At 36.8% G+C, this 27523-nt stretch overlaps 1 protein-coding gene across 9 annotated transcripts in view; it reads right to left on the bottom strand.

Moving 5' to 3' along the window:
- Positions 1-27523, bottom strand: part of HMCN1 (hemicentin 1) — a 434632-nt gene that overhangs the window by 177989 nt on the left and 229120 nt on the right. For all 9 annotated transcript variants that reach the window (XR_011532218.1, XR_011532219.1, XR_011532217.1 and 6 more), the window contains 11 exons: positions 26937-27049; positions 25060-25219; positions 24284-24452; positions 21076-21203; positions 19293-19565; positions 16883-16978; positions 14143-14337; positions 12928-13058; positions 12615-12762; positions 10477-10603; positions 7560-7714 (listed from right to left, as the gene is read on the bottom strand). Coding sequence is in view for 3 of the 9 variants with exons in the window: in XM_008514091.2 (XP_008512313.2) it covers positions 7560-7714; positions 10477-10603; positions 12615-12762; positions 12928-13058; positions 14143-14337; positions 16883-16978; positions 19293-19565; positions 21076-21203; positions 24284-24452; positions 25060-25219; positions 26937-27049 (1695 nt within the window). In the remaining 6 variants the exon portion in view is untranslated. The remainder of the gene's footprint in view (positions 1-7559; positions 7715-10476; positions 10604-12614; positions 12763-12927; positions 13059-14142; positions 14338-16882; positions 16979-19292; positions 19566-21075; positions 21204-24283; positions 24453-25059; positions 25220-26936; positions 27050-27523) is intronic.

Raw genomic sequence — 27523 nt, 5'->3', positions numbered from 1 at the left:
AGAAACAAATCTTCTAAGCTTTAGCAACTGCATCAAAATCTTAAAAGTTATAGATGTTTAAATAATGCCTTTAAAGTCAATATAAATTAAAGACAATTGGGAAGTCTGCAATTTATCTGTTGATAATTGCCTGTCTTGTCAATCTTTTTTTTTTTCTTTTTAAAGATTGGCCCTGAGCTAACATCTGTTGCCAATCTTTTTTTTCTTCTTCTTCTCCCCAAAGCCCCCCAGTACATAGCTGTATATTCTAGTTGTAGGTCCTTCTAGTTGTGCTATGTGGGACGCCACCTCAGCATGGCCTGATGAGTGGTGCTAGGTCCACGCCCAGGATCCAAACCAGTGAAACCCTGGGCAGCCCAAGCAGAGCACATGAACTTAATCACTTGGCCACTGGGCCGGCCCCTGTCTTGTCAATCCTTATGACTCTCCTTTTGGGTTTCAGATTTCAGTAAAAGGACAAAGTCACAGCTTTAGTTTCAGAGGTTTATTTAAGTCCAATAGATCATAATACAGTAAGTAAGAAAGTTATGTTTAACAAAGTAAAACAAAACAAAACCTCACTTAAAGTAGATAAAATACATTTGCAACTAAGCCAAGTAGCAAAAATGTCAGATGTGGAACACCTGCACGCCCTCTCCCCAAGAAATACTAAAGGTCTAAGTGCTTTCAGAACCAGCTACTGGTAATAGCTGTGGAGTCTTTAACTTTTGCTTCTTACATTTTGTTTTTTTTTGGAACTGTCAAGAGTTCATTCACTCAAGTTTACTCATCTAATTGGCTACATGTGTGTCTTCCATAATTCAGTAACCACATGCCTGGCCTCTCACACCACATGAGGACTCTGCTTTTGGAAAACAGCTCAAGTGGCTCGATCATATTCTGAACACGCTCATTCCCAGACTGTGCGATAATTGCAACAATTTAAAAGAAATCAAATGGCATGTGCCTGAATCTGAGTGCCTTAATACTATTTCATTAAACTTTAATTTTAGAATAGGATATATTGTAGAATGTTTTTCTTAGAGTTGGACTAGGGCTATAGGTTAGGAAGAAGATCATAGAAGTAAAGTGCCATTCTTATCACATCATATGAAGGGTACACAGCTATTAACCTGACATCACCGATGATGTTAACCTAGATAATCTGGTTGAGGTAGTTTTTGCCAGCTTTCTCCATTATAAAGTTGCTCTTTTCCCCCTTTCTTTTGAAAAGAATCACTTTTCCCAGCTCATACTTATGGGGCAGGGAGTTACACTCTACTTCCGTGAGAGGGGAATACATACATAATTTATTTGGAATTCTTCTATATGAAGAATTTGTCTCTCCTCCCCAATTTATTTATTTGTTCAATCATTTATTTTTTTTCAGTGTAGACCTACGGAAACATTTTATATTTTGGGTTATAATCTAACACCACATTATTTATTTTGTTTTTCAAATTGTTCCAGTTTGGGCCATTGGGAGCAACTTCAGTAGGTTCTTATGTCCCTTTCAGATACCCATGCCATTTTATTATTTTAATACTTTCTTAGTTTCTAGCCCTACTACATGCTCCAGGCTCATCTTGCATATTTCCTGACCCAGCCCTAGAATTATCCATTTCTCCATGAAGCCCTGGTTTCTTTTAGTGGAGACGGGTATTAGAAATCAAGAGCTGGGTGCTGAGTAAAGTACCTTGATATTTTCTGATAATCGTTCTTAGAACTAGTTCACAGTGACAAACATTCATATACACATTTTCTCACACATAACTTAGGGCAAGATATACTATACTTTGCGGTGGATTTGATGGTGGAATGATTTTCCTATAAGGGGTTTACTATATAGAGCGGGAAAGCCAACTACGGTCCACAGGCCAGGCATGGAGATGCTGAGCTAAGAACAGATTTTATATTTTTAAGTAGTTGGGGAAAAAAAATCAAAATAATAATATTTTGTGACGTAAAAATTATATGAAATTCAAACTTCAGCATTCATAAAGTTTTATTGGAATACAGTTACGCTCCTTTGTTTATATATTGTCTATGGCTACTGTCACTCTATAATGGTTAAGAGTTAAGTAGTTGCAACAAATACCAAAGGTGGTGTTCTCATTACTTTTCACTGCTGCTCAGCTCACCATGAATTTAAGGGACACGATTATAACTCGACAGCATTTCAAGTGCCATGCATATCACCATACCGTGATGTTTTATTTTATTTTTTATTACCAGTGCATACTCCTCATGCCAAAACAAGAAAAGTGGACTTTAAAATTTCACATTTTTAGGGGCTGGCCCCGTGGCTGAGTGGTTAAGTTCGCGCGCTCGGCTGCAGGCGGCCCAGTGTTTCGTTGGTTCGAATCCTGGGCGCGGACATGACACTGCTCATCAGACCACGCTGAGGCAGCGTCCCGCATACCACAACTAGAAGGACCCACAACGAAGAATATACAACTATGTACTGGGGGGCTTTGGGGAGAAAAAGGAAAAAAATAAAATCTTAAAAAAAAAAAATATTTAAAAAAAAAAATTTCACATTTTTAAAGCACAATACGATGTAGACTATTTTATCAAATTAAATGGCAAAGTACTGTGTTTATTTTGTAATAATGCTATAGCTGTTCTGAAAGAATACAATACACACCAGTACTACTAGACCACATACTCACTGCCATCTTTCCAATTCAAAGAAAAACAACAGTTAGAAAAATCAGAAAATGTTAAATGGAATGTCTCATCACAGCAGAATTTCTTCACAAAGATCTAAAGTCAAAATGCGGCTACAATGAAAGTAGGTTTCTGAGCAGCTCATTGTTAGCCAAGCAAGGAAAGCCATTCATCAACAGTGATTTAATCAAAACAGGGACGAGTGCAGCAGCCAAAGAAAAGTGTCCAGAGAAATCAATTTATTTAAAATTATTAGCCTTCCATGAGAAGAGTTGCTTGAAGAGCTGAGAACACTGGGAGCGAGATCAATAGTCAATTTTTTTAAAGGCAACTTTTCTGAATAGTATTCTTGGCTCTTGACAAATTGACAGATGTTACTGATACTGCTTAGTTGTTTTCTGTTTATTTGAAGAGTCAATGCCAAGTTTGATGAAACTGAAGAATTAGCCTGTAAGAATAGCCTGCATGGAACAACTAAAGATAAAAATATCTTCAAAGAAAGTGAGAAAACACTAATTCATTACAACCTGAAGTGGAATCTGATAAGATGTGTTACAGCTGATGGTGGTAAAAAACACGTGTGGGGCAGAGCAGGTTTAGACAAGTTTACAAAGCTTATTAAAATGTAAGGTTTTAAGAGTCTAGCTTTATTCCTTGTATTATTCATCAGCAAGCACTTTGTGTAAAATATTCATGTGTTATTGAACCAGTAGTGTCCATGGTGTATTTTATTTGCTCTTGTAGACTTACACAACATCAGTTCCATGAATTTTTGTCAGAAACAGAAGTTGAAATATAAGAACTTGTCCTACCATATAGCAGTTCAATGCCTTAATTGTGGTAAAGTTACATTTTAATTTTTTGAGCTCAGGACTGAGACTGATATTTTTCTGAATAAGAAGAATTGTCCTCAAACCCTGTTTTTGAATACTGAATGATTTTGGAAATTAATTTTGTTATAAACTTGACAACGTTTCTTAATGAATTAAACCTAAATTTACCAGGCAAAAACAGCACTTAAATGCAAAAATTATACGGTGGTAGTCATTCTGTTGTTGGAATCACAAGTAACGTCAAGCTGCTTTATACATTTCCCATGCTTTCAAACAAAACTGAGATGTCGATTTCCCTACAAATTTACAGTGAATATATTTTCTGAGTTCAAATTTCAGTTTCAGCAATGTTTGTGAGACCCTGATGCAAATGCAAAGGAAATTTCCACACTAAAGTCCATTTATTTCTGAAAATGAGAACTTCTCATCTAACCTTCAATTGGAATTATCAGTATAATGGCATGACAAAAGTCAAATATCAAGAGAATATAACAGAATTATGTAAATGTCTTCCAAGCAGTAAACATGATCAAGTAAAATCACTTATTTGTGAACTGATAAGAGTATCTGACAGTACCTAACTGCATGAAAAGACATTTTCAAAGATATGAATTACACAAAACCTCATTACAGATCACCATTAACAGACGAACATTTGAAGTCAGTTTTGGTGATAGGGATCACTAACTTTGAACTCCAATTAAACAAAATGTTATTCCCCCAAAAGAATTCTACTCTTCTCATTGGCAGATTTGTATTACAAAAAAATTTTACAATTTTTAAAATTACCAACAAAACAGAATTTCATCAGCAAACTATTGGTAGAAATTCATTTCTATCTTGTCATAAGTACCTACATAATATCCTTGATTTTGTCTCATGATATGCAAAGCCTAAAAGATTTACTACCTTGCCCTTTATAAAAAAGGTTTGCCAAGTCTTGCTATAGATAATTAATTCACACAAATTCAAATCACCGTTTTGAAATCTTAAGAGAGAGCATTTTATTCAGACTTTAAATTTTAATTTTGGTTTGAGACTGTTTGTGTCATATGTTAATCTGTAAATGTATATCCAACTTTTGGCTCAAATTGCCTAACTCAGCCGGCTAGCTTTTTTGGTTGGATGATACATTAACGAGGGCAAGAACATAGATTCAAACAATTCCCTATTCTTCATGAACATTTTACAAAGGAAGATCACTTGTACTAGAAAGGAATCTATTTACAAACTTTATACTTATGAAATTGAGAAAAATCACTCAAAGAACATTTCAAATTGACAGCAGAACGACATACCACCTACCACTTAAATTTGCCAAGTGAATAACTGTCACTTCCTATTTAAATTTAATTCATGTATACTTTTCTGAGACCTGTACTTCCGTTTGAGGAAGGGTTTTACAGACAAAGGTGATGAACACACTACAGATTAAAATTCACCATGTATATACACTCAAAGACTTTCATAAAATTTGAGGATGCTCTCCGACCTCTGAAACTCATCCATGGACCTCAGGTTAAAAATCTTTGCCTCTGAACTACTTGCTATGAATCTATATGATCTTCCCATAGGATATTAAAAGTTCTTTTATTTCTTTGCTTCTTTCACATTCTTTTTCCCCCCTCCATCTCTTTTATTTTTCACTCTTATTTTGTCTCCATTTCTTTCCTTTTCATCAACCCACTTGCTGCATCCTCATGTAAATAAGGAAATGAATGAATCAAGTGTAGTGTGAAACACATTCTCAATCTGAAATCTACATAAATATTCCTGACAGTCAGCCCAAGCATGGCATCTGTTTCATTATTCTTAGGAATAAAAGTATTTTCACAAATGAAATAAAATAAGCTTAAGATTACCCACTTGGAGGTGCAGACAAGCTTGCCAGAGATAAAATGGCATTATTTCCTGAATTATAACACTCAGAACTTCACAAAGTTATAAGACCTTTCATCTCAGACAATCTTAGAAGGTTTAATCATTAGAGCCCGCTCTTCTTGGAGCCTGAGGGCATCGTAGAGAGTGAACAAGAGAATCTGAAATTAAAGAATCCAGGTCCAATGGAAATAGGAGTCTCACTGAATCACCAAAATGTATTCATCACAGACCCTGGGAACCATACAGTAAGGCAGAGAAGACTACTCAATGGCTTAGGGGAAATACTGCATCCACTGTTTAATGTCTGGTTCTGGTAGGAGGCCAATGGTAGCAATAACAGTTTTGTGTAACTTGGATGCCTGCATAGCTAATCTTTCAGTAATGCTACTCTTTTTTGGAGAACATGTCTTTTCATGACTGATTTCCTCCAAGGCTTCTATTTATAGATAGAAATGATTTAAAAGCCTGCATTAAATAAAATTTCTTTGACTCGAGAAGGCTATTCGAACTTTATATAATAAAGACACTAATATTAAGAAAAAGAAGATTTGCAATTCAGTGAAGTTAAAGAGAAGCCAAACTAGATTCTATATATATTTCAAGTTGTAAGACAGTAAAATCACTACGTGGATAATGATAAACGAATAACATTTATTGAACTCTTAGTATAAGCCAGGTAATCCATGTAAAGTATCTAGCATTTGATCCTCACAATAATACTATTAAGAGGTGCTACTATTATCCCCATTTTACAGACAAGGAAAGTGAAGCTCAGAGGGGTTAGGCAATTTATCCAAAGTCACAAAGCTAGTAAATGGCAGAAGTTGGGTCTGAACTCAAGTCTGCCTGTCTCAGAAGACCAAGTTCTTATTAATGACTAGACCAGTGCTGTCCCATAGAACTACATTGCAAACCACAAATATAATTTTAATTTTCCAGTAGCCACATTGAAAAGTATGAAAACTAAGAGAGGAAATTAGTTTTAATAACACATTTTACTTAGCCCAATATATCCTAAATGTCATCATTTCAGATGTAATCAATATAAATTATTAATATCTTACATTATATTTTCCTATTAAGTTTTTGATAGCTGGTGTGTACTGCATACTTACAGCTCATCTCAATTTGGACTAGCCACATTTCCAGAGCCCAATAGCCACATGAGGCTAATGGCTACCTCATGGGACAGTATATCACCAAGTCATTCATTCATTTAGCAAATATTTTTTGAGAGCTGCTGTGTATCAGACATTAAATTAGGGAACATGCAAAACAAGACTCTGCTCTTACGAAGTTTAGCTTCTTTGGAGAGAAACAGTGAATAATTAAATAAATCCATAATTAAGTAATAAATTATCAGAGAGTGAGACGTGCTATGAAGGACAACATAACAGAGAGTGACTGGGTGACTGCTTTGGGTTGGGAAGAGTCTGTAAGGAGGGGACATTCCTGAAGAATCTAAACTTTTCCTGAGGATCATATGCTATGGAAGGACACAAGACAGTGCAGTAAGCAGAGCCACAATAAGCATAACTGACCTACTGACCTTTTGAGTTCTAGTCCTTTCTATTGTGTAATTCTTTATGCCTGCATCATAATGTTCATGTGCCTTCCTATGGCTCCATACATAAAAAATAAAATGACTTTGACAATCATCTTCCTCAGGGGATATTGAGAATTTTAGTGAAATGAGGGCTACACATCTCTGGTGGGGACTTAGCTGGGAGAAAATAGCAGCACAAACATAAGGCATTTAAAATATTACCATGTGGTCAGGATAAAGGCCAAGATGGAATGAAAATAAAACAGTTGAATTGTTCACATACCGTCAACTTCATTCTATTTCATGCATCTCTACTCTTTTTTCAGAGATTTTTTTTTAACCCCTTTAAGGATATAGACATTTGATTTATGTATGTACTAACCAATTAGGAAATACTGGATCTCTTAAGTGAGATCATATGAAAATCACTAGACCACTTGAAGAAATTCATACTTAATGACAAAATGCATTAAAATTGGATGCAACGTTCTAGTCTAAAAGACATGAAGACAGGCTCTTTCTTCTCAAGTAACTTGTATTCCAAATTATTCAGTATTGAATAAAAGAGCAGTTAGCATTAAAGTAAACCCTGCTTTTCAATTTATAATGAGAATTGATAACAATAAAAAGCATAAGAAAATCACACTTACTATAGATAGTCAGTTTTATATCCTTGGCTTGTTTGCCAGCTGCATTAGACACGGCACACTGGTAGCGCCCCTTGTCACTTCTTCGTGCATTCTTTAAATGTAAAACTTGTCCTCTGTCTAGAAGTTCAATATTAGGATCTCCCAAAAATAAAGGCCTAGAAGAAATAAAATTTTATTCCATGGGTCCATTTATTATTTTCCTGTGCTTCCTCTCTTATTAACTACAACAAAAATCATTGTCACATAAGGTTAAAAACATGAATCCAAGTTGCATTTTTTAGTATGAATCTAAAAAAAAAATGATGTTATTAGTATTCCCATTCAGAAGAACAGAATTATTAAATCCCTTTACCAATGAAAATTAGATAATTATCACTTTGAGATGAAAAGTTTCTTCATTTCACACTGAAATCATTGAATAATATTAATAGAAACACAGTAGTGTCTTTATTTGTTTCATTCATCATCCTTTCTTTTTTAGGGGGGAGGTCTTGCATAACCAAAATTTCTATGTCATTTAGAAAAGAAAAACTAAGAGTAAAGGAGCTTCAGGCCAAGCAATGTTATTTCTAAACCAATATCATTATATTGATCATTATATAATTCTATACCAAATATACATCAAATATCGTTATAATACCTGGAAACGTATTCACAACAGAAAGAATGGTTATTACTTACTAAACGCAATGATGATGCCAACTTTTCTAAAAAGTAGACGTTATAATAACGAACACTTTCATAGTCGTAAATACTGAAAGATATGTCAAAGGCAGCTGATAGCCATCGAGGAAGTCTTTTTCTACTGTACAGTCATGTACTGACTACTATAAAATGCTCACTTTATGTAATTGGCAGCAGCTTTATTTAATACTCGAAATATCATGATTGTTAAAGTCTATGATATCCTAAGAGTCATACATTGAAAATCCATTGATCTTTCAAGAAGACCCATAGCTAGTTTTTAAAAAGTGGCAGTGACTGAGCCATTTGATAAATAATTAGATGCACTGCTATGTCAATAAACCACGAGTCAGACTACAAGATTAACTGGAAACACATTTAATTTTCTTTAGGAGCATCCTTTACTATTTCTTGCTCTGACACTTTGTATAAGGTTCTCAAAAGCTAAGAGAATAAAGTACCTTAGTTTAATGCATTTTAACTGTTTCAAGGACGTGAATATTTGATAACGTCACTCAAATTTAAGTAACTTTAAAACTTTCATTGATTGCTAATTAAAGTAACATAAAAATTTAAACAAAGAAAAAAAGCAAACATTATAATAAGGAAATGTCTCCTTGTCTTACTATCCCTAATGTGAATCTTCTCTCTAGACCTCTCGCCAGTATCAGTTTGGTTTGTATTCTTCCACATGTTTCTCTAAAAATTTTCACCCATAAATGTATTCCCAAAGGAATCTAAAGGTTTTATACATAAATGGCATTGTGCTATTGTTCTACTCTTCTTTTTTACTCAATAATAGCTATGGAGGCATTTTGGGGTACATATAACTTGATCTTACTCTTTTATTTATCTATTTTATTTTTTTATATATTTCATTTTTCTCCCCAAAGCCACCCAGGTACATAGCTATATACTCTTAGCTGTGGGTCCCTCCAGCTGTGGCATGTGGGATGCCGTCCCAGCATGGCCTGATGAGCAGTGCCACGTCTGCACCCAGGATCCCAACCGGCGAAACCCAGGGCCACCGAAACAGAGCACGCAAACTCTACCACTCGGCCACAGGCCAGCCCCGATCTTCCTCTTTTTAACTGCTGCACAGTGCTTCATAATATGACTGTGTCATAACTTATCCACCCATTCTCCAAATGTTGGGCCTTAGGCTGTTTTCACTTTCCTGCCATCCTAGCATTGCTGGGAATATTATCGTACAAGCACCCCTGTAGACGTGCATGACTGCTTCCCTCTCCAAGATACTGAGAGCGCAATTGCTACATTGCAGCATATAAGCAATCAAATTTTAACAGATATCAAAGAATTGCCTTTCAGAGTACTAATTTACATTCTTCCCGGCAAAGTCCTAGATCCTGATTTCCCACAGTCTAGCCAACACTCGATATTTCTCAAACCTTTACTTTTCTTTGCCAATCTGACCTGTGAAAAACAAAATTGTATTATTTTTGTTTACATTCTCCAAATTATTGAGGGTGAGCATCTTTTAATACATTTTTTGCTTAACTATATATTTTTTAATTGCCTGTTCATACCTGTCATACATTTTCCTATGTTGTCTCTTTCTTATTGATTTGTAAAATGTTTGCATACAATCCTTCATTTCATACACTGCAAATCTTTACTCTGCTATTTCGGCTTAGATAGCTGCTCTCAGAAACTATAATACACGAATTGTGACCATGCTGTGAGAAATAAGCTCTTACAAGCAATATGAATTATTGCAACCATATCTCTGTGGGCAAACCTCTGCAGCCCTTGAAACTGAAGTCTGGGAAACATCTAATTGCTCTTCTGCCGTTGTTCACTTTTGCCCATATACAGAACTACCTTAAGTATTCATCTTGCTATCATAAACAAATTCTCTTTTTTAATAATTCAAACAATTCCATGTAAAGGCAAAATTTTCTCTGCCTTTCGATCTGGCACTTTTCATTTTTCATTCTCAGCCTTTAGACAGAATATTTAGTGTGTAATAAATCTGAGTTCCTCTACGTTTCTAAAATAAATTCCCAGCATTTATAACGAGCCTTGTAATTGATAAGAACGAAAGGTATCACAAGACTTCGAGACCATTTTTTGAGCAATATTGTTTTTCCTTCACGTTCATTTAATAATATTCCATATGGTAAATTAATTAAGAGGGAGAAAATCCACAAGCATTTACACATCTATTTCCTGTCAGTTGGACCCTTGCAACAGATATAGAAAAGGTACTCACTTGCCATCTTTGAACCAGTGAATAACGGGGAAGGGAGTGCCTTTGACCTGGCATTCAAGGGTGGTGTCGTGGTTGAGGACAACTGAGACTTCATTTGGGGAGCTGGCACCTATTATGGTGGGTGGGACTTGAACAAAGACATTTTATCATGAAAATCTATGACTTGGCAAAAAGAGTGGAGGGAGGGAGAGCAGATAATGATTTCTATAGTATTTCAACAAGATCTTAATATTACAAATAAAATACCACACAATAATCCCTTTTCATATTACATCTGTGGACTCAAATGTTAAATTTAAGCACAGGAACACATACAGGAAAGATTTGCTAGCAGGACAATTACCTGGAAGAATTATGATAGGAGTACAGAACTTGTTTGGACTATTACATCCATGTGCAAATAGAGTTTAGAAAATAAGTGAGCAGTGAAGCTCATAAAAGGCAATTTGTGACTGCTATACGTTGTAGATAATGAGCAATAAATGACATAATCAATATCAATCTTATAATGTTCAAATTCTACATATTACACCATATCACTCTTTGAAATATATTACCCTTGTTTCTTTAGAAGAACTCCTATGCTAAAATTTGATATGAGACATAATATAAAAAGACTACGCTGGTTTTTATTTTCAGAATTCTCAAGCATATTGAAGAGCTCCTGTATACTTCCTTGACCTCCAAATCCAACACACTTCACAACATGTTAAGGTGTTTGGTCTTCATCTTCAGAGCAATGAGCAGCTACGAAAAGGTTTTAATAGGGAAGGAGCATGACTAGATTTGTGTCTAGAGACCACACTGGCTAGTGAATGAAGAATGGATTCAAATGAAAACAAGTGGATTAAGGGGAGCAATTAGAAGGCTACTATATTAACTCAGCTTACAAATGATGATACTTTCACAGTGGAAATGGAAAGAGGTAGATAATTTAACCTGGGAATAGGAAGTAGTCTTTACAGGATATGGATAGATTTAAGGAGTGAAGGAGAGGGAGGTAGGAAGAACGAGTGCCAGGTTCTGGCAGAAGCAAGTGGATGGATGGAAGTGCTGGTCACTATGATGGGGATCACTGGAGGTGACCAGAAGACGTTCATTGAGACCTTTCTGTCTGATATGCCACTAAGATATTCAAGTCAAGAAGCTGTGGAGAAGATTCGATAAATATCCCTGGAGCTCATACTATAAGACTGAGCAGGAGATAAAAATCGGGAGTCATCAGCACAAGATAGAATTCAAAGTAAATGATGCCAAGAGAAATAATGCCAATGAGACCAATGATAGAAAAGATGACTTAGTTTGTTTTTATATCCTATACTTAAATATAATAACGGTAATTTTGGTAGAGGAAATGCAAAGTACTTCAGGCTTTGAGAAGACTAATGAGAGGCATTACTTAATGTGATAGCAGTTTAAGAACGGTAATTTCAATGCTGCTTCATGCCAAGACCTAACTTCCACCCCAGACTTACAAATCATGTGCCCATTTTCATGAGCAAATATTGAAAAGGGAGGAAATCATTTTATCACAAAAAGTAAATTTGAATTGGCAAATATAATTTCACAAACTGAAATTATAAAATTTTATATTTGTGATTACCATTAAAAATTTTAAAATGTTTTATAAATCAATTTATTATAGCTGTTGCTCACTCTCAGAATTCTTCCCCCTTAATCACAATCAGGATTGAGGTGATCTAGTTACAAGAATTAACCAGAATGCAGGGGAAGCTGGACTTGCTACCTTTCCTAGTTCAAGTACGACCAAGCAGCTTCAGGAGATGTTGACAGCATGAACGAATTTTACTCTGCACCATCCTTTGTAGTTACTTCCCAGAGAATTTCCTGCCCACCTAACTGGAGAAATGGACAAAAGTAGTAATCTACTATTTTATGTACAAGATAGTACCAAATATGCATAGATATCTTTGTATGATAAAGAATAAATACCTTTAAACTTTCTACACCATACAGTTCTAGTTAATATTAAGAACAAAAATAATGATAGAGTGAAACTAATGATATTTCTCCTATCAATTTATTTTTTTTATTTCTTTACCCTTTCATAAAGCTAACTCTATCCTATATAAGAAATGCATCTGAATTACAGTTTTTTAAAAGAATGTTTTCCTTACCTAACACATCGATGTTAAAATACTTCTGAGAAGTGCCTGCAATATTAATGGCTTTGCAGGAATATCTTCCTGCATCCTCTGGAGTGGCTTTGAAGAGCTTTAATACCTTCCCATTGTTCACAATCTGCATACTGCTGCTTTCAGTCACCTTTAAGGGACAAAACGGTCAGTGTTATTTCCAATCCTAATAAAAATGCATAATTAAAAATCAAAGTAAAACTCTAATACTATTATTAATGAGAAAGTCACATCTGAATAATTTATTTCAGGGGCAGAGGCAAGGAATTATGCATATTCGGAGGTCTCCATTTACCTGGACGTCGTCTTTGTACCACATAATGATGGGAGATGGAGTACCTTCAACTTCACAGAAGAGGTTGGTCAGCTGATTGACCAACACAGACACATTCGTTATTTGTTCTTTATCTTTCATTACTGGAGGAACTACACAAAGAGAGGAGTCATGGCTAGATAATTTTATAACAAGTATTATTTGTAAAGTTTCTTTACACAGGCCTTTAGAAAAGAAATTCTGAGATATTTGGTAGCTAGAAAGGCTGGTCATAGTTAAGCACATGCCTTAGTATAAAACGAAAAGTCTCATCCAATACATTTATAAGTAACTCTTATTAAACTTTTAGTTTAATTATTATTTCAGAGTTTTAAGTTGAGGATAAAATTTAGGATAAATTTAAGGGAGAACCTCTTTATTCCAGATAGCACTCAAAATACAAATTGCTAAGGTCTTAATTAAGTCATGTGGGACTCACTATTTTTCTGATGGGAATGAATGTTGCCCACTGGATTCCAGATGGATATGGAAGTCAATATCCATCAAATTCTAAAATGTACACACCTTTTGATTCACACAAAATGACAAATGTGTAAGACTTTCATTGAAGTGTTACTTATCATAGCAAACAACTAGTAACAACCTAAATGTTCACATTAATAGAGGGAGGTTAAGTAAATCATGACATAGCCATATAGTGGGATGCTACGTAGGTATAAATAAGCGTTAGGACTATTTAATATTCCACAAGATAGATTTTTTTTTAGTGAAATAGACAAGGTGCAGAGTGATGGATACAATCTTCTACTATATGTGTTCCTCTTTAGACATGAAAAGAAGATAAAATATACATTCATATTTCCTTGTATATGCATAAAATATCTCTGGGAAGATACACACACACATACATACAAAGCTAATAACTTTCTTTGCCCCTAGGGAAGATAAGTAGATGGCTCAGCTCAGGGTCACGAGACTTCTGACTATGCATATTTTCCTACTATTTGAATTTTAGATGATGTAAAGTCACAATAAAAAATTACATGAAATTTTAAATCAAATCACTCAATCAATAAATGCAATCAGATCACTAGTTTTCTGTTTGATAACATTTCTATTCACATTAAAATTAAACAGTACAACACTGAGAGAATAACTTACATAACTTACATACATAAGAATTTGAAAAAGTCACCTATTCAATTATACGATTTTAGCATTTTTATCTATATTTACCATGGACTTTGAGGTTATATTTTCTTTCTGTGGTTCCAGCTTCATTGACTGCCACACAGATGTACTCCCCATTGTCATATGGTGTAACAGAAGCAATAACCAGCAATGTGCCATCATCCAAGATAGAAATACCAGGCTCTCTGCCTGTCAGTTCTTTACCATTCCATAACCACTTGATGGTCGGTTTAGGAGTACCTAAATAAGAAATTACAGCCTTGTGATATTTTACAATAAAATTAGAAATCATTATTAAACACCAAATATACTGAGGAGAAATAATGTTTTTATTATGATTATAATTTTCACTCTAAGATATTATGCTACTTTTAAGATGTTTCTCCTGGCATGGAATTTTGAAGATATTATGGTATTTAATGCCTCTAATTCTCAATCAGTCTTAAGAGATCTATAATCTCTAGCATAGAGTTTGATCAAAGTTGTTTTTATCAAGACATTCAGATGATAGTAAGCAAAGCAAAGCATTTTCTTGACTGTGTTCATGGTAATTAGTGGGGAAAAAAACTATATCAATCAAATGGACTAGATATGGGGAGAGTTTTGGGGTGAAATAAAGAAAGAGCAAAAATAAGATACTATCACAGGAATACAATATAAAGATTGCTCAATTAAGTAGAGTGCTTAAATGATGTACAGAAACGACGCTCTATAATTCACATTTTAAATAGGCCTGGTATAGTGCAGAGGAGGAACTTCTACTCTCCACACATCTTCGAGAGATCTCATGCTGCTAAACATAGGACAACAGAATAATTCTTGACTTGTTAGACTGAAAAGGAGGTTGAGAAAGCAGCGAGCAGAATTGATTTCCTGGATTTATTTATGCCCAACAGAACGAATGAAAGTGATATGCCCATAAATGACAGAGATAAAACCACCTTAAAGTGCATAATAGAGCCAAAAGGACCTACTGGAAATACACAAACATTAACTTTGTACTAAAAATGTATTTATTTAGCAAACAATGGGTCAGGCACTGTTCTAAGTACTTCTAAATTGTACTTAATCACTACAAAGATAAAAGAAAGCACATTAAATAAAATTCATATGATTGCATTAAGACATTATTAATAATCTCATATTGAGGGACAATAAAAAAATTAAAGGATGGTCGTTTAATAAAAGACAAGTACAAAAGAATGGCAGGAATATATAAAATGTGTCATTAAGGCTAGACTCAAATTGAGTTAAGGACTTATAAAAGTGACTTGAGTTAAGGACTTATAAAAGTGACTATGAAAGTTATATTTATGAGAAAAAACAAAAAGTTTGGCTTATTTCATTGTGCTGATACTGAAATGTTGACTGATGAGCAAGAGAAGGTAAAACTGACAGACTGCAGTTGTCTATGTTGTCAAAGAAAAACGGGACAGGATCATTTCCTCATTTCTTCACATCCCACTCATTCCGCTACGGATTTCAATCCGACTTCCCAGTTAATATTGGAGTTAATAAATGAAAAAGCACACGAGCAAGCAAAAGAAATAACTTGCGTCATCTTTAATTTATAAACGGTAGAACAGCAAAGGGACAAGACAAAATTCATTGCGAACGATAATGAAAGGGCAGCTGGCTACTTGAAATGAACTCAAGAACTATAACCCAGGTGAAAATCGGGAACTAGGAAGACTTGGTTTTTCAAAGTGGAAAAGGGAAGTCCGAGCCAGCTTTGGCTTCAGGGATCCGTAGAGAGCAAGTAACAACAGTGCCACTGGCCAGGGTCTAGCGGAGGAGAGTGCCCACAATACTTACCTGCACTTAAACCCTTCTAAAGAGCTCCTCTCCAGGCCTTGCCCTCCTCCCTCATTGGCTCTGGGAATAGTTACTGATAATTCTTTCAATATCTGAAAAGTTTGTTAAAGTTATCTCTTAAAGCTGACAGCAAGTAATCACTGGTGAGAGCTCCTATTGAGAGATGTCAAATCTTGCTACAGAAACAGAAACAGCCATGAGTCTTTCAACCGCTGCTGCCTCCTGGAACAACTGCTAAGAGGCGCATGTGGGAGCACCAATGGTACCAGCCACATGGAGCCCTCCAGAAGTTATGGGAGGAATACTGCTTGGACTTTGCCAGAACTGAGTCATTGCAGATGAATGCATACGTGACAGTGACGATGTTCTTAACAACGTAATGGGCATCTGGAGTAAGGGTGGTGGTGACAGTGCCTCTTTCACAAGCCCTCGAGGGGAAATAATTTCCTGTCAGGAAACATGGGGGGATACAAAGCCCAGAAATTTAGGGAGAGAAGGGGTTTGGACAAGCCTCAGAGCACTAAGTTACAACCTGGCTCTACAATTATCAGTAGAGGGTAAATCTAAGAAAAGAGGTTTTTAAAAGAGAAGTATCCGGAACAAACTGGTTAGTGAGCCCTAATTTATACTTCTAATGAAATGAGATAAATGCGGAATATTTTGAATAGCCCTAGCTGTCATATTTTAAAGAGATAACTTGTCAAAATAGAATGAACTAAGAAGTAACAGGAAGGAGCACGAACTACATGGAAAACAACAGAAAAGGCAAGTTCATGAATGGAAGGTTTTTCTATTGAAGGAAATAAAATACCTGTGAAGGAAAAATATCTATTCAAAGAGCTGTTATTCAAAAGAGGGATTAGTTTCTATTATGCCCAAATGTTATAACAAGATGGTGTTTTGGGTTCAATATAGAATTCTGGAATAATATAACATTATGCCAATGCCCTTATGTCGGAGTATTACACACCTTTTGCAGGACAGGGAAATGCAATGCGTTGACTGACCACTCTTTCTTGGAACGGAGTGTTATATGGAGGTTCTGGAGCTTCCAGTGTAGGTGGTTCTATTAGAAAAATAAATGCTTTATCACAGGCTTTCCTTGGGCAATACGGAACTCTCTGGAGGCATCATCAACCACCTATACTGCTGAGTTGCTCTCTTCCTTGATTCTTCTTTTAAATATGACTCATATTTTTAGCTGCCAGATTTTCTACCTACATGTGACCCAGGTATCGAAGACTCAAATTGTTTCTCCCCAAATTCATTATTTCATGTTTCCTGCAAGCCTGTTCTGTTTCCTTTATTCCCTCAGATGAGGCATCGTGCTCCACCCAATGTTTCTTATGTCTTTCTCCCTTACTCCTGACCTCCACATCCAGTCAATCACATAGTGCCATATTTGTTCGCATATCTGTATCTGCCTCTCCATCCTTAAGGTCCCTGCTTATTTCAAACCCTGACTTTCTCTTGCCAGAACTATTTCAATAGGCTTCTTATTGGGATCCTTTTCTCAAACATGTTCCCCTTTGGAATTATATTCTTCAGAGCCCTCATCATATTCCCTCTGAACAACAAATCTCCTTGTGGGGCTTCCCTGATTAAGGTCGTTACTTGTACTCATTGTGTCTGTAGGATAAAGTTTCACACCTGTTCTTTCTTCAGTGAACCCTATAGGTGAATCCAATCTCTCTGACTGGCCTCACTACCCATTCATTTTATGAAGAAATTTGGGAGTCATTCTTGAGGGCTCCATCCTCCTCACCCCCCTTATCCAATCTGTCACCATTTCCTGATGGTTTCCTCTCCTAATTATGTTTTGAATCCATTCCCTTCTTTCTCCCAGCCCAATTCCCATCATCTTTTGCCTGAGCCACTTCAAAAGTCTCCAGCTGTTTCTCCTCACCTTCTCTCGCCAAATCATTCTTTCCCCAGAGAGTGATTTGTTAAAACCCAAATCTGACACATCACTTCCCCAGAAATAACCCCTCTAAGTTTTCTCATGCACTTAGAATAAAGTCTAAACTCCTTAATCTGGGTTCCTAGATCTTAGATAATATGGCCCCTGACTGTGTGTCCAGCTTTATCACATGCCACTCAGCACCCAGTCTGGAATTCAGTCAGCTGGGCTTTAGTTATTAATTTATTGTTTTATCCCAGTGTATCCAAAATATCACAATCCTTACTCTTAGCATTCTATGTCCTTCTCCTGGAAGGTTCTCCCCACCCCACCGCACCCTTGCCCATGACATGATACACTTCTACCCATTCTTCAAATCTCAGTTGGCATATCTTTACCCAAGGAAGCCTTCTTTGATTTGTCTTTCTGTTAAAAACTCATATAGACACTTCTACCATTTCACGATGGCACTAACCAGTTTGCAATTATGACATTATTTATAAATGTCTATCTTTCCCATGCATCCATAAAAATAAGCACTCAATAAAGTTTGTTGAGTGAATGAATGAACTGGACAACTCTCCAGCAGTGTCTTAGCCGTCCATCTGAAAAGGAATCCAGTGTGCCATGTACAAAGTACTATGCAAGTAACAGGCTCAGTACGATACCTACTTACCTCTTCTTGCCTTTGCACCATATTCTCTCTGACAGGAATGCTCTTCCTCTGAGTTCCACATGGCTGATTCCTTCTGGTCAACAAGATCTCTCTCTAAATATCACCTCCTCAGAGGAGTCCTCCCTGACAAACCAATCTAAAGTAGTCAGCTGCTGGAAGCATCACCCGATTCTGATGACCTACACAGCACTTCACCGGATCTGTGTTCCTTGTTTATCTGTCTCCTTACTTTCTGCCTGCTCCCAGGAGAACAGCTCATGAGAGCAGCTGCTTCGCCTTTGTCACTACTTTCTCCTCACTGCCTAGAAGATGACAGACACCTGGCAGGAGCTTGGTAAGTATTTGTTGCTTGAAGGAATAAATATTGATCTTGAAACCCTCAAAACAAGGTCAACATCATCACGGGGAACGGTGGATGCAGATTTTCTAGGGCTCAATATGGAGTGCACCTGACCAGTCTGAGGTGAACTCCTACTCCAGCTCACTCTGCCCACGATTTCTCTCAAACCAAAAATAGTGGGCGGGGCACTTATCCAGGATTGTTTCCCTTACCTACACCTCCATGGCAACTTCATTTTCAAAAGTAAACATATAAAAATGTATGTAGGTTTAGTAATAGTATGGTTTCATTTCTTTCTGGAATGGTTCTCCATTCAAAGTTAACTAAAGAGTCATAAAAGTTATATAGAGATCCTCTGAAGGTGATCCAAGACTATCCACGACTATATATTTCGTACAGACTCCAGGAGGTTATCCCCACTCCCCACCTCGACCACACATATGTTGTCCTACGCCCCAAATCACCTTGGACATGGAGTGTTATCTCCGTTTCATCACTGCCTGCTATGTTGGTAGCAACACAGGTGTATACGCCGGTGTCTGAGAGCATGGCCTGGTTAATGCTCAGCGTTCCATCTGGACTGCTAATATGCTGCACTCCATCAACCAGCACGGTGCTTCTGCCTTTAAACCAGGTGATTACAGGAAGCGGCGTCCCTTGAGCACTGCAGGGAAGGCCGACTCTTTGACCAACTTGGACTTTCATAAGTTTAGGGCCACGCTGTATCTTTGGAGGAACTAGAAATAACAGCTGAGTATTAATAATCTCATTTTTTAAAAATTCCTTCCTTCTTGCACTTTAAATGAGAGCTTCTTACAAAGAGGCAGCATGAGAAAGTGGAACAACCTCAGAATTTGGACCAAGATTCGGGCCACTTACTAGCTGTGTGATCCAGGACAAGTCAGTAAATTTCCTGAGGCCTCTTTCCTTGATAATCTTGGCAAAATAACCACTTCAATATCAGTACACTGCAAGGATTATGGGAAACAATAAATATAAAACTCCTCATCCCAAGCTTGAGGAAAAACCAGCTTTTAAAAATGTTAGGCTTCCTTTAATTTATAAATAAGGTTTAAAACTCTCTTAAAACGCAATCCAGATAATTTCTATAATATAAGAAAGTGTAAAAAAAAGAATTTCACTCCATGTACTTAAGTTTTTGTTCTCTTTGTGGAAGGTTTAGCCAGGCAGTAAGAAAAGTGTCTCCTGAAAGCCTTTGCTAATTTCAGAGGAAAAAATCAAGATAAAGTCTCCATTATTTCTCTTTATCTCTCTTCCTTTACAAACTTAAGAAAGACAATTTATTAAAACACTGGCAAGTATTATAAGGTTCCACATACATGAATTATGCACCATGGAATCAAGTTGACTCATAAGGATGTAATTAGAATTTACATACCTGACATCCCTAAAAAGCCTCATTCCTCTGTCCTTTTTTTAAATTTAATATTTAACCAATACTTTCTACAGGTTGTAACGACAACTTTCTAAGTTCGATAGTATTAATACTATCATTTTCTGAAAGGGAAAACTAAAGATAAGAGAGGTTAGGTACCATGCCTAATGTCCTAAAGCTAGTAAATGACAGAACTCTCATCAGATTTCAAATGCCATGGTCAACAGGACAGCGGTGCAGTGATTGATCTGAGAGTGAAATCAGGTCAATAGTCTCTGAGAAAATTTCTTCTGATATTTGAATGCTTGGCACCCATACAATGCCTGGCTTAGAGTACGTACTCAATAAGCATGTGTTGAATGAATGAATGAATAATTGAACAGACTCTGGTCCATTAAGGGTATAAAGCAGACTAGAGAGTTTTAAAGTAGTTAAATAATTCTAGGAAGCAGAACATTTTTAGTTGCTGAGCTCTTTAAATGTTGAAAATAACCAATTACGCCCTATTAAATTCTTCTTTGAGAACTCACATTCACTTCTACCAAAAAACACCAGTCTGATCACATATTTTTTTACTATGTATCAACAACAGTCATTAGTGACTGTGGACATCTAGTAAAATTGAGATCCAGAATTTTAATGCTGTTCACTCGAGGAAAAAGAGGCAAGCTGTTGATAGATGGCAGAATAACTTTTCAGAGTAAATGAAAGAAAATCACGTCTCAGATGTTAGAAAATTTTTCTCTAATTACTCTGCATACAATTTGAGGGTTAACTATCAAAGAAACGGGGATGATGAGTTTCCCTGTGATCAGTCCACAGATAGCATATGCCTTCATTTCACAACTCACCATGGACGTTTAACTTAACAGACTGAGTCACGTTCCCAGCAATATTTGTGGCAACGCAAAGATACATCCCAGTATCTGAAACGCGGGCCTCAGTGATCTTCATTGATCCAGAAGGGAGGAACGTGTGTCTAAAAGGAAGAAACCACATAGCAGACCATAGTATGAGAATTTAAATATCCCCTATGCAGCTGCACTTCAGTTTAAAATTAGCACTCTGCAAGCAGCTTTTGAAACTATTCTCCCATCTATAATGTAATTTCCATACACCTTAAAAGTCAAGAATTTTCATAATTATCTCACGTACTCGGTACAATGTTATTCCAAATACAAAATTAGCTTCCTTTTACCTTTAAATTGAAACTAACGGTCTGAAATCATCAAATAACTGTAGAGCTCTCTGCTTTACTAAGGTGCAGCTATACAAAGCAAGTGTATATTTTAATAAATTTTGAATATATTTTGAATATTTTATTGTTTTTTCTATAGTGCTTCATTAAAAAATTTAGTGTTAAAATAAAGGCAAAAGAAGGTAGACATATAATTGTCAAATACATATTGAATATGTTCCTACTATAGAACAATAATGTAGTTGGGTGAATGTGACTTACATACAAAACTGTTATTATAGGGGCCGGCCCTGTGGCCAAGTGGTTAAGTTTGCGCACTCTGCTTTGGCGGCCCAGGGTTTCACTGCTTCGGATCCTGGGCATAGACGTGGCACCGCTCATCAAGCCATGCTGAGGTGGCATCCCACATGCCACAAGTAGAAGGACCCACAACTACAAATACACAACTATGTACCGGGGGGCTTTGGAGAGAAAAAGGAAAAATAAAATCTTAAAAAAAGGGGCCGGCTCCGTGGCTGAGTGGTTAAGTTTGCACGCTCTGCTGCGGCGGCCCAGGGTTTGGATCCTGGGTGCGGACATGGCACCGCTTGTCAGGCCACGTTGAGGCGGCGTCCCACATATCCCACAAGTAGAGGGATGTGCAACTAAGATATACAACTGTGTACAGGGGGGTTTTGGGGAGATAAAGCAGAAAAAAAAAAAAAAGATTGGCAACAGTTGTTAGCCCAGGTGCCAATCTTTGGGAAATAAAAAATCTTAAAAAAGAAAAACCCTTATATTAATATTAATTGCATTAAAATAGCTTTAAGGAGGAAGGGGTCAGATAGATCTACTGAACATTAAGATTTGTTATAAAGCTAAGACAAATAAAGTATGCTATTGGCCCAGAGATAAACAAATGGATAAATAGTTAAGGACAGAGTTTCTCCCCAAAGAATTAAGCATATATGAGAACTCAACATGTAAAATGTACTATCAGAGGTGATATTACAAAAAGCAAGGAAAGAACTGACTATTCAAAAATGGTGTTGGGTAACTGGCTTTCCACATAAAAACAAAAATTCAGATGGATTAAAGTCCAAAATGTGAAAACCAAAACCTAAAATATTGCAATAAAACACTGTAGGATATATTTACGATCTTCTTCATAAAGGAAAAATCTCAAAAGAATAGATTAACACATTGAGTTACATAAAAATTTTTAAATTCTGTACAAGAAGACACCACACATAAATAAACTCAAAAGCCTTGCAGTGGACTGAGAGAAGATATTTTCAAGACATACGACAGACAAAGGATTGTTATTAAGAACAAAGACCAAATTTCTACATTCAATGAGAAAAAGAAACAAGTCACCAGAAAACCATGCAGAAGGTTTGAAGAGGCAATTCACAGATAACACAAATGGCCAACAAGCAAGCAAAATCATTCCTGGCTCACTGGAAGTCAGTCGCGGGAAAACTAAGATGGTTGCAAGATTCCATTTCACACCCGCGTGACAGGCAAAAATGTTTGTCAGTCAACACCAAGGATGGATTGTAAAGCGGAAACATGGACACCAATATTCCACTGGTGAAACAGTAAATCAGCACTGCCTCTTTTGAGAGCAATTTAGCAACGTCTACAAAGCTGAAAATAGCAATTCATTCTGATCCGAAATTGTAGTGCTAGGTACAGGTCCTAAAGAAACTCATGCATGTGGACACAAAGAGACATGTAAAAAGATATTCACTGAAAATCTTGTTTGCAAAGCCAAATTAAAGAAAGAAAACAGAAAGAAAGAAAATAAACAAGAATATGAATGTCCATAAATAGGAAACATAAATAAAATGCAGAACGTGTTTATGGTAATTAAAATGAATAAACTAAATCCATATGTATAAAAATGGATAAATTTGACTTAAAGGAATCAGTAGAATAATAAAATATAATATGTTACAATGGCAAATTGAAAACAGACACAAAACAAAATTAAAAATACAGAAAACAATATTCTATACAGTTTAAGGATGTATGTATAGTATAGGACACATATCAATTGTTTATTGTTTCCTCACTGTAGGTAGGGAAACTATAGTAGGGTGAATTTATAGCTTCATTATTATCTATCAACAAGGCAGACAATAGCTAGAGACTATAATTCTCATTCCATCAATAACTTTTGGCACAATATTGAGTTAGAACAGTACTTGCTATCATTTCTTAAGAACTAGAGACAAGGGATGTGGAATACACATTATCTTATATAATCCTTTCAGTTAAGTATTATCCCCATTTTACAATCAAGAAATCTAAGGTTCAGAGAGGCCCACTGAAAAAACTGCCAGAAGTTTTGGGCAAGCTTTAAGTGGTGGAAATAAACTTAAACTTGTACCTGCATGGCAACAGAGGTTGGGCCCTTAAAGGCTCTGACATCCTGCTTTCCATGTCACTTAGTGTATCAACTATATTATCTCAGTGGGCCTTTATCTGTTTAAGGGTTTAATCAAGAAGATTTTTACAAAACCACCTAATGAAAGTCAAATCCTAGACATTAGAGTACATGTTGTTTTACCGCCCCTGTGGGATTACGTGTAATATGCACTTTGTGCTAACGTGAATCTATGTACAAATATACTCCATTTTAATAACTACCTTATAAGATGCACCCACGGGAAATTATGTCAAAGCTGGGTGTTAGCATTTCTGATATTAAAGAATGATTTAGAAGGTACATATATTTTCTGTAGGCTTGGATGTATGTGCGAATTATCTCAAATTCAAAAGCTATTTTTTGAAACATTTAAAAATCTGAATAGGTACAACCCTCTGTCCTAAGAGAGAATGTTTTCGTGTGTTGCGATTTATCCCAGATCTCCTACCTTGGAGAGAATGGTGAGATGAGCTGGGTTTCTTTGGCCCAGGTGATTATGGGTGGGGGCAAGCTCTTCACTTCACATGGAAGTGTCACCTCTTCCCCTGCAAGGACGGAGATCTCAACAGGCTTATCCTGGGACAGTCCTCGTTGATCGCCAAACACTCTGGGCCTTACTAAAATAAACACATGTTTTGGAAGGGAAATAGTACATTGAAAACATTTAATTTACATCAAAATGTGGACTACTAACATTCTTAAATAATTTACAAAAAGACGCTATTTCTCCCAAAGTTTGGGGCATATCTAAAACTTTCTATTAATACATTTATTGTGAAAGCTTGAAGAAAAACAACTAGAAAATTTCCCTTTTTAGTTCCTCCTTTCAAAACAGTGAAGAGGTAGGCTGAAATGCCCTTTGAGAGTCTGCCATCAGTAAGAGGAAGGCCTCAGGGCACAGCGCTAACCAAGACACAGCTGAGGTTTGGCTCTCCTGGGAGTTTTAACTAACCGGTGTTTCTACAGAGGGTCGGGTGCAACAATCAGACTCCTCAAGGAAACGCCATAAAGTTTTTCCGAAAGGCTACACAGTTATTCTCTCTGTAAATCAGAATCTAAGTAGAGGAGATGTTGGTTGGCAATAAAAATGCATTCTTGTAAAAAAATATAAACTTCGGCGGGCAGTTTAGGGGCACAGCCCTCTGGCAACATTACTTGGGAGAGAAATGTGAGTTTCGGCACAGTCAGGCTGTGTCAAAGAAAAACATTCCTTGGGACTCTCACCATAGACAGTCAGCTGCACCTTCCTTTTGGCGTAGCCAGCTGCGTTGGTGGCGGTGCAGACGTACTCGCCGCTCTCCTCACCCCCGGGGGACACCACATACAGACTTCCATCGGCCCCTGCGGAAAACTTCGCACTGCTGGTGGAAATCAGCTCGCCTTTCTGCAAAACACAACAAAGAGTGAAGTGTTTTTTAAGATAATAAAGGAGTGACTTAACGTCTGGAAGAGGAAGAAAAACATCTCCAAAGGGGAAGACACCAGGTTAAAAAAATGCTACTTTGAAGAAAGTTATTTGTAAGAAAAATTAAACAAATAAAGCAAAGGTGATTTTTTCATACCAAACCATGTCCCCTTCATTTCAGAGCTACTTAAAAGTGGAGGAGATAATGGTGATAATGATAATAATAACGGACAAGGGCTTATGCCAAGCCAGGCAATGTTTGGAGCACTTTACATGAATTAACTATTTTAATGTTCACAACAATCTTATGAGTAGGAACTACCACAACTCCCATGTTACAGATGAAAGTATTAAAGCTTGGGGGCGATGTGGACTAACTTGCCCAAGGTCACAGTCAGCCAGTGGTAGAGCCGGGACTCGAACCCTGGCAACCGGCTTTGGAGACTAAACTCTCAATCTCTGTGCTTAATCACAGCACATAGCCAACCTGGAAAGCAGATTTCATTTTTATATTTTCCTAAAATGCATTAAACTTCGACTCGGGACCAGAGACTGTGCAGTTTGGGGATCAGCTTCACTACTGTACTTCTGTGTCCAGAACACAGAAATCTTAACATTTTATTTAATTTACAGATGTCAACATCAACCTCTCTAGATTTCAGAGATTTTTAGATGTATGAAATTAGATGGTATGGCAAAATACCTTGGTTGTGGCAGTAATTATACAAATGCCACATTTCACTATTATGCCATCGTTTTATATTTCTTTGTATCTGCCAGATTTAAAATGATTTGCAGAAAATACGCCATGTTGATTGCTGTTCAAAGACGGAAAGGATTTGCTCAGGAAATGGGTTTTTCTTCACTGCAAAAATACAAGTAAAAGCCAGACCACTTAATGACAAGGATATAGAGGGGAATAAATGAGTTTGTATGTGTGTCTTATTTTGGCTTCCCTGAAGAGTAGAGTCTGAGACAGGATTTCGGAGCAGGAAGTTTACTTGGGAGGTGATCCCCAGAGGCTTGACCAGGAGGGTAGGAGAGTGAGAGACAGAAAGAAAAAAAGCTAACAAAGGGTTTCACTGCTCTGGCTTCCTCTGTGGCTGGGCTGATAAGCTTCAATGTCCTGGGAACCCACTGTTCTGAGAAACCATGTGGATGCAGCTCAGAAGGATTCTTCTGATGGGTGAGAAGTGAGGCACTGATATAGAACACCTGCCCTGTACAGGAGTCACTGCCTGTGCACTTCCTACCTACCTGTTAGCAGGCTGCATGGCCTTGTGCGACTTTGGAGAGAGCCCTGAGTCCAAAACCCAGAGAGGCACATGCATGCAGTGTGATCCTGGGAGAGTGCACGGAGCTGTCCACCAGAGCTGCGCTGAAATCGAAAGGGCTGAGGGGAGGTGGCGAGGGGTAAAAAACGATCTGCTACAACATGTAAAGTGCTTAGAAAAAGTTCCTGGCACAGAGAACGTGCCATGTTAGTGTTCACTGCTGTGTTGTTAATACTATTCAAGCAACAGGTACGTGATGGTACAAAGGACATTTTAAGGTCCCTTCCAAGTGGCATGACTGCATGGGTTTTCCTTTTTTAAGGTTCTCTGGTGCAGTCACAAGTTCCATGGATGACTAAAAATATTCAAATATTACTATTATAATACGTAACTTTAACAAACATCACTAGAAGTGCATTTACCTTGGACCAGATGATAGATGGTTTGGGAATTCCACTTGCTTTGCATGGCAGAGTTACTGGAATGCCTTCAATTGTACTGAGTATCTGCTGCCCATGCTGAATGGTTGGCAGAACTGAAGAATGAAGAACATTCAGAATCTGAGCACCTGTCCTTCCATTTAGCCTCATATGTTTAAAGTTGCACATTTTCAGGACGTTCTGAATACTTGCAAAAGCTAGCAAAGACTCAACATTTTCTGATAGAAACGTAGGGTAATTTGTAAGGGAGTGCAATAAACAAAGTAAATACAATAGTTATGATCTGAAGAATTTAATAAAAATTTAAAATCAGGTAGTAAATTATGTCTAATAAGTTGACTTTCCTAACAAAAACAAGAGAGGACTGAAGAAAATCCATTTTTTTCCTGGAAACTCAAGAAAGAATTACATCCTAAGAGTTACACACTTCCACAAGAGTCACACACGTGTTTTATCACGGTCTATTACCCATTAAGCTGCAGTGACCTAACTTAAGTCCACCTCCAGAGAAATGGACTGTTTAACCACTACACATCAAATATCTGTCTACACACAACAATCACTTAGTG

Source organism: Equus przewalskii, chromosome 23 (assembly GCF_037783145.1).
Source record: "Equus przewalskii isolate Varuska chromosome 23, EquPr2, whole genome shotgun sequence".
Classification (NCBI taxonomy): Eukaryota; Metazoa; Chordata; class Mammalia; order Perissodactyla; family Equidae; genus Equus; species Equus przewalskii.
Note: the sequence above shows the minus strand (reverse complement) of the source record. Positions and strands in the feature narration are given on the sequence as shown.